At 33.4% G+C, this 7,479-nt stretch overlaps 1 protein-coding gene across 3 annotated transcripts; it reads right to left on the minus strand.

Annotated features, from left to right (window-relative positions):
- Window positions 1–4,098: 4,098 nt before the first annotated feature.
- On the minus strand, window positions 4,099–6,498 carry LOC107560687 (glutaredoxin-2, mitochondrial-like). Of its 3 annotated transcripts, none has more exons than XM_016244932.1 (4): window positions 6,421–6,498; window positions 5,913–5,976; window positions 4,636–4,803; window positions 4,099–4,500 (listed from the first exon to the last, which is right to left on the minus strand). In XM_016244932.1, the coding sequence occupies exons 2-4, from the start codon at window positions 5,973–5,975 to the stop codon at window positions 4,351–4,353; spliced, it is 381 nt and encodes a 126-aa protein (XP_016100418.1). In that variant the 5' UTR covers window position 5,976; window positions 6,421–6,498; the 3' UTR covers window positions 4,099–4,350. The 3 variants fall into 3 exon arrangements, with proteins under 3 accessions (XP_016100418.1, XP_016100417.1, XP_016100419.1); XM_016244931.1 differs by lacking the exon at window positions 6,421–6,498 and adding an exon at window positions 6,059–6,217; XM_016244933.1 differs by lacking the exon at window positions 6,421–6,498 and adding an exon at window positions 6,073–6,095.
- Window positions 6,499–7,479: the final 981 nt, after the last annotated feature.

Here is a 7,479-nt window from a genome sequence, read left to right on the forward strand (position 1 = left end):
TGACACATTCACAAATTGAGTTTGTAGTAAATAGAACTGATGAGCACGAGCAGAGCTGATATACTGAATGCGAGTGCAGCGTTCCGGTTAGAGCGGTTCTCGTTCTCGAGTCAAGAACGGGTTGCATCAGTTTTCGGATCACCAGTACACTGAACCGAGAACCGTCTCTTTCGGAAACATCCGATTTGAGAACCGATGAGCTGATGATACTGCGCATGCGTGATTCAGCGTGAAGCTACCAAACAGACTGCCTACTATGACTGACACAGCACGTCTGAACCGCTGCAATGGAGCAGCTCTAATGCTATTAAATTAAAGATGATGTACCATAGAGCAAAAATGAACAGTGAAAGTAACAAAAACTTGTAAAATACATTTAATGGGCACAATTAAGTGTGAAAATAACCGAAGGATATACAGTGAAACCAAACATGATTCAGAGACCAGATATAATTTTTGATATTTTTTTACTAGTGGGTGCAGGACACTATAGTTCATTTATGTAAGCGAGTTATTCATTTCCTTTATAGCTTTATCGTCGACAAACAAAGAAAGAGCAGAATATACAAAGTGAGAGAGCTCTTCAACTTTAGATAAAAGAACTCTACCATATAATGAAAGATCTCTCTGAAGCCAGATGTTAAAGATCTGTTTAGTTTTTATCATTTTATCAGAAAAGTTTAAATGATGTCTACTGATTGAGTTTTTAGTGATATGAATTCCTAAATATTTTACACTTTTTTTAAACTAGGATACCTCCTAAGAATATATCATCCATGTCATGAATTGACAATTTCACATTTTGAAGTATTACATTTTAGACCCGAAGCACATGAAAATTGTTCATGGGACGATAAGACATTTTTTCGGTTCTTTCAAAGCTTTCGATAGCTTTATTCTTTTTTTTGTATTATGAATGCAAACATCACAAAGATGACATTAAAGATATACAACTTTGTATAGAGTACACAACATTTATCAACAATATGTACAATGTCATCTGAACATACAGAACAAAAGAAAAAAAGAAGAAAAAGTTAAAGAAAAAATTAAAATTGGAAGGGGAAAAAAAACTAAAAACATGAGGGTAAGATATTAATTTATATTTCAATTAGAGTATACAAATTAAAGTCATTACAAATTGAAGTTGTTCTTCTCGCTTTCTTATTTACAGTGGATGAAATAGTATTAAGATACATTTTAAATTCTTTAAAAAAAAACAAGAAAAATTGGTTTGTTGTTGGTAAATTTACATTTATGGATATAGAATTTGCCAAGAAAATAAATTAAATTTATAACAAAACAAGCTTTGTTTTTATTAGAATCAGAATCAAAGTGTCCAAAAATAATATCTTTAAAAGTAACCGATAAATCTTGTTGGATATTATCTTTAATAAATGTTTCAATATCTTTCCATAGATGTTCAGTATAGAAACATGACCAAAATAAATGATAGACAGTTTCTGTGTGAACTTGGCAAAATGAGCATCTTGTATCAATATTGGTTTTATATTTAATCCTAAAATATTTAACAGGGTAAAATTTATTTATTATTTTAAAAGACACTTCTTTTACTTTATTGGTGAGAAAATATTTTTGTTGTAAAGACCAAATCTTTTTCCATTTTAAATTTTTAAATAAATTATTCCAGTAAAAGATTGTAGGAGATATCGAGATAATATCTTCAATAAACAAGGATCTAACTTTATTGTTTCTATCTTTTTTTCCTGAAAAACATATTTCACCTATTGGAGTGTCCATTGGCTCAGGGAAAGCAGGAGGTCTTGTTGTTTTGATGCTGTTTTATGTCTGATGATCGTGTTAGAATACATGTGGAAGCATCTGTTGTTTTGGTTTCTTCTTCACTTGTGTTTTTTGGAAATTCTGTACACGGATTCTAGGAGCACAATTATAGCTAAAATATATTTAGACTTTTTCTAAGTATAAGTCAAGTATACTTAAATGACATTTTAAGTATATTTATGAGAAGTACATAAAAAGTAGACTAAAAGTATACTTTCCTATTTTTAGTTTAAAAAATGTATACTAATAGCACACTTAAATAAACTTCTTTTTCGTAAGGGGAGCTGCGTGTTCTGCTCCTCCGTCCACCCTCAGCCCTCTTAACGGGATTTGGATAAAAATGTAAAAAAAAATTATACTCGCTTGTGCAAACCACTACTTCCCAAATATTGTAACAATAATGGTTTAATGAGTCTTTCTGGATTTAACCAATTTTTCTGAATGGTTTCATACATATAGTCATATTAATAGTGTCCTATGTGCACAGGTTCTGCATTTATTTTCCCCAGGTTTTAGTTTTTTTTCTTGAAATTCGTATTTGAATGTGCGGCAACTATTTGCCGGTGGGCAAATATGTTGTATGCACCCCTTCAAATTTGAATAGGCGGAGAGTGTTTGGCATCTAACTCAAAATAGGTGCTTTCAACAGAACAATCTTTATTCATAAACAAATGTATTATGCACAAAAGTCGAAGAACATTCAATGCAAACCCTCAAAAATGCAGGGTTGCATTTAGCCTATAATCTCTTGGACAGATTTATCGGCCAAAATATCGGTTTTCAAAAATAAAGAATGATCGGTTATCGGTATCGGCCAAAATTTTCATATCGGTGCATCCCTAATACAGATTCCTGTTGGTATCGCTCCCATAACTATGGAAAATTATTTGGGAGTAACTGGCATATTGTATCCTGAAAGAAAGTCATTAGTAAACCTTTGTTGTTAAATAGCTGACAAACTAAAAGTAGTCCGTTATTAAACCACTGATCAAAAAAATAAAGTCTATTTTTGTATAAAATATTTTGATTGTTCCAAATAAAGAATTTATGGGGAGTGAAATTATGTTTATATATTAAAGCCCATGCCAAAAGTACCTGTTGGTGGAAATTTGAAAGTTTGATAGGAATTTTTGATAAGTTGTAGTTGCACATCAGCAAAAATCGTATACCTCCAATATATGAAAAAGCTTGTTGAGGGAAAAGTGGGACGATAGACTTTTTTTTTTTATTTTTTTTTTTTTTTTAATTAAACACTTATTCACAAATACAAGTGTGACAGAACATATGCCAAGGAAAAGAGCCAGGGGTTCAAGGATGATCAAACAATATACAGCAATTACAAATCAAAAGAGAGAGTAGAAAAATAATTTAATAAAAACAAAAAGAAAAGTAAGAAATAAAATAAACAGAACACACAACAAAAAACATACTCTTCCCTCAAAACACAAAATAATTATCAGATAAATATGATACAAAAACACCAAAAAGTGAGCATACATTCAAAGTTGTAGTTGCCTTTTTGTTACAGGAGGTAGATAAAGATTTAATATACATTTTAATATCTTCTTGAAAGTAAGAGAAGTGGGGGGTAACTTTCATAACCTTGCATTTGTGGATAAAATATTTGGCAAGTAAAATAAGTAAGTTGCAGAGAAAGTAAACATTTCCATATTGCTTCTCAAAAGTGAAAATTCCAAACAAAACATCCTTAAAGAAAAACTCAAAGGCATTACGTATGAAGTTTACAATGAACTGGCAAATGTCTTGCCAAAGTTTTCTTGTATGAACACAATGCCAAAAAAGATGCAGGACAGTCTCTGGTTGTGTGTCACAAAAAGTGCAGCTCACATCCATGTTTAATTTGAATTGGGACGATAGACTTGAAATCACTAATACTTATTCTTCTTCTCTCGAGTTTTTTGGTGAGTTTATAGCTGACAATTAGACTTTTTCTTGCAATTGCGAGATGTAAAGTCAAAATGTGCGAAGGTCTGAATTTATATGTCGCAATTCATTTTTTTGAAAAAAAAATCTGAATTGTGAGATATAAACTCAGAATTGCAGCAGGGGAAGTTTTCATAATTACCTTTTTATTTTTTTCATTCTGTCGCAGAAACAGGCTTCCATACATTACTGCTCAAAGTCAGAAAGATATTTATTAGTATAAATAATCAGTTTGCAATGATGAAAAATACGGTTTTATTTCAGTCCAGTCTCTGTTTGTGTGCTTACACCAGAAAAAAATGTAAACATTTTTGTAAAACACTTTAATACTTTATTTTAAATAGTTATGTACATAAAGGAATATCGAGGTGTTGTAACTCAGGTCAAAAAAATCATCTAAAATGCTTGGTGTAATACTATCTGGTATTATATTTTACATACAGTGCACCAAAATAACAATACATATAACAAAGTCAATAAATCAGGCAGTTATTTTTTTCTCGACAGCAGCATACATATTAAAATACAAATACTTAATCTCTGTTTGGGCTGTTCAAGGGTGACCAATGTGTATAAACACATATTACAAAACATTATGACTGATTATTGAGCACTGCCTGAGCCCTCAAGGCTGGTACTCAAACAGCACGGCCTATACTGTTCAATAAGAGGCAGAAGTTTCCCTTGCTGGTGGAGCTGTTTTGTATCTGTGCCTCCTCCAATGCACTGCCCATTAATAAAGACTCTTGGCACCTGAAAGAGTTGAAAGGATTAAGGTCAACTGCACTATCTTGACAAGAACGATATATCTAATTTCGTGCATAATTCTAATCAGCATCCAGGACTGGAACTGTTTATATATATATATAAATAAACGACAAGACTTACTGTTCTGGCACCTGTCATTTGCGCTAAGGTCTCATGGAGACGTCTACTATCATCCAGTTCAACAACTTTATGTGCAGCTCCGATCTCATTAAAGACATTCTTCGCCATCTTACAGGATGGGCATGTGATTTTGGAGAATATCACAACACAGTTACTGGACACAACATCCTGTATAAAAAAGATCCAGGTTAATAAATAAAAACAGGTATTGAAGGCATAAGATATACACAAGGGCTGCACGAGTTGGGGAAGTTGCTTTGCTTGTTTTTTGTAGGGCTGCGCAAATTGGCCAAAAATGTTGTGATATATATATATATATATATATATATGTATGCATCTGAAATTGCATACTGTCTGAGTAGGTACTACATTTGAATTTACTAAAAAAGTATGTTCTATATAGTATGAATGAAATCCGGATGTATTACATCCGCCATGTTGCTATTGTCACGTGACCCACCAGTGTCTGTTGCATCGCTTCACTTCCATTCATAAATTCTCTACCCCATGGCCTCATGGGATAGTAAAGTGTCCATCGTATGCAACTTCAGAATCCGGGCGGAAGAAGTAGGTCATCCGGGTACTTTTCGCCCACTGTTTTTCAAATACTATGAATTTGGGCATACTCCTCGCCTCACATGTTTTTCATATACTATATAGTAGGGAAGTATGCAATTTTGGACGCAGCGAAACACTTCTCATTACAAATAGCATTTACTGTGAACTGACCTACTCTGAGACACTGAAAACACTGGATCATGACCTGTTATTCTGTAAAAAAAACACACTCCGACACAAAAAGCGCACTAAACAATATAGCGATTCTTTATTATATTTATTTTATAGTTGTTGTTTTTTTCTCGATCAATAGCGCAGCCCTAATGTATATGTACCCTTAAAAATGTTGGTAACCAAACCGTTTTAGTTCCTCCATTGTATTTTTAGTCCATGCAACTGAAATCAATGGGACCCACAACTGTTTGGTTACCAACATTCTTCAAAATACTTCTTTCAGGAACAACATAAGGGTGAGTGTTGATGACAAAATTTTCATATTTGGGTGGACTATCCCTTTAAGTTGGTATTAACATTAGTGAATAGTTCTTTTGAGTCAGACCATAGCCTACAGTTCAGAATATATATTTAAAAAACTGTTTTAAATGATTCATTCATGAATCTTATACCGATCTGGGCTGAGTAGAATTTTTGTTTAAAAAAACTAAACAAAGACAGACTTTCATCTTCGGCTCACTATGAACCAAAACAAACCAGCTTACCTGGACAAGCTGAGTACATGCTGAGCCTGACAACCCAGGCGCTGACGACGTGAAATGCCCCATTCTAGATAAACGACATAAATATAAGTTCAAACTCAAAACTACTATTTACTCAACACCAGACTTAGATTTACACCCAAGATGACCTTGTTATAATCACCGGTCTGTAAAAAAGACATGTTGAAGATACAAGAAAAGCAAACGCAGTTAGTGCAGATACAAGAGAATTAGACTGGCAATTGAAATCAGTCATATTCGGACTGTTATTGTCCCGTTCCCGGCTGAATCAGGTAAGGATCTCACAGCCAGACTGTAATCTGATCAGATCACACAGGGAGGATTTAAACATTTAATGACCCTATAAAAACAGCATAAGCCTTTGCCTCCTAAAGTAGGTTACCGTCCAGAACGGAACAAATACAACGGCGGTGTTGATTTCACCTACTGTGAAACAGTACTACGATTATGTTAAATTATATAATCTAATATTAATTATCCTCATAATGACCTTAGAGTCTAATAAGCCTGTTTGGATTTGTAGAAACTGCCTCTCGTAAACATTGTGAATGTGGAGTGTGAACAACGATTTTTCTACCCACTCCAAGGAACTACAATCCTTATGAATTAACCAAAGAGAATTAAGGCTGTTCTTGTCACTTTTTAAAACAACATCAGTTATCCATCTTATGGTTATTTTGTCAACAATACTTTACATGTCCTGAACACCCCAAAGATGAGGAATTCAATATTAAAGCACAAAACTGGCCCTAAAATTGTTCTATAGCCCGAGGTTGCAGTTTTCTCTCTTTCAGCAGAGTTGAAACAAAAAGAAACTTTGAATTATTGATTGCTTACATATTTTAAAGTTTAATGGCCCGGACTCCATACTCATTAACATTGTTAAAAGAAGATGAGCAGTGTGTCTTCACTTATAGTGAAGTGGCCTAATACTTAAGGATGCACTTAAGCAAAAGTTTAGTTTTAACTGTCCTTATAGGATCTCTGTTGTAATTCACTATAATTTCAAACCAGGATTTTTTTTTAAAGGGTTCAGTTTGAAAGACATGTGTGTATATAATGAGATAATGAGAGTCCAAACAGCTGATAAAAGCATCACAATAGTCCACAAGTAATCCACACCACTCCAGTCCATCAGTTAACATCTTGTGAAGTGAAAAGCTGCATGTTTGTAATAAACAAATCCATCCTTAAGAAGTTTTAACCGTCGCTTCTGACCAAAATATGGGTTCAAAATCCATAATAACGCTTCCTCCATTGAAAAATCCATCCACTGTTGTCATCTCACATTAAAATCCACCCACATATTTGTTTAGGACTATTTCGGACTGTTTTATCTTGTAAATAGAGCTTGATCTGGGCATATTTCTCTCATGATTCAGACGAGATGACTTTTTCACTGGAGAAAGCAATATTATGGATAAATACTTTAACTCATATTTTAGCTGAAAACAGTGGTTTGAAGTTACAAATGACTTACTGATTAATTTGTTAATTATAAACAGCTTTTCACTTCAGATGTTAATTGATGGACTGGAGTGGTGTGGAT

Source organism: Sinocyclocheilus grahami, unplaced genomic scaffold (genome assembly GCF_001515645.1).
Source record: "Sinocyclocheilus grahami isolate Dianchi unplaced genomic scaffold, SAMN03320097.WGS_v1.1 scaffold739.1, whole genome shotgun sequence".
In the NCBI taxonomy this organism is placed as follows: domain Eukaryota; kingdom Metazoa; phylum Chordata; class Actinopteri; order Cypriniformes; family Cyprinidae; genus Sinocyclocheilus; species Sinocyclocheilus grahami.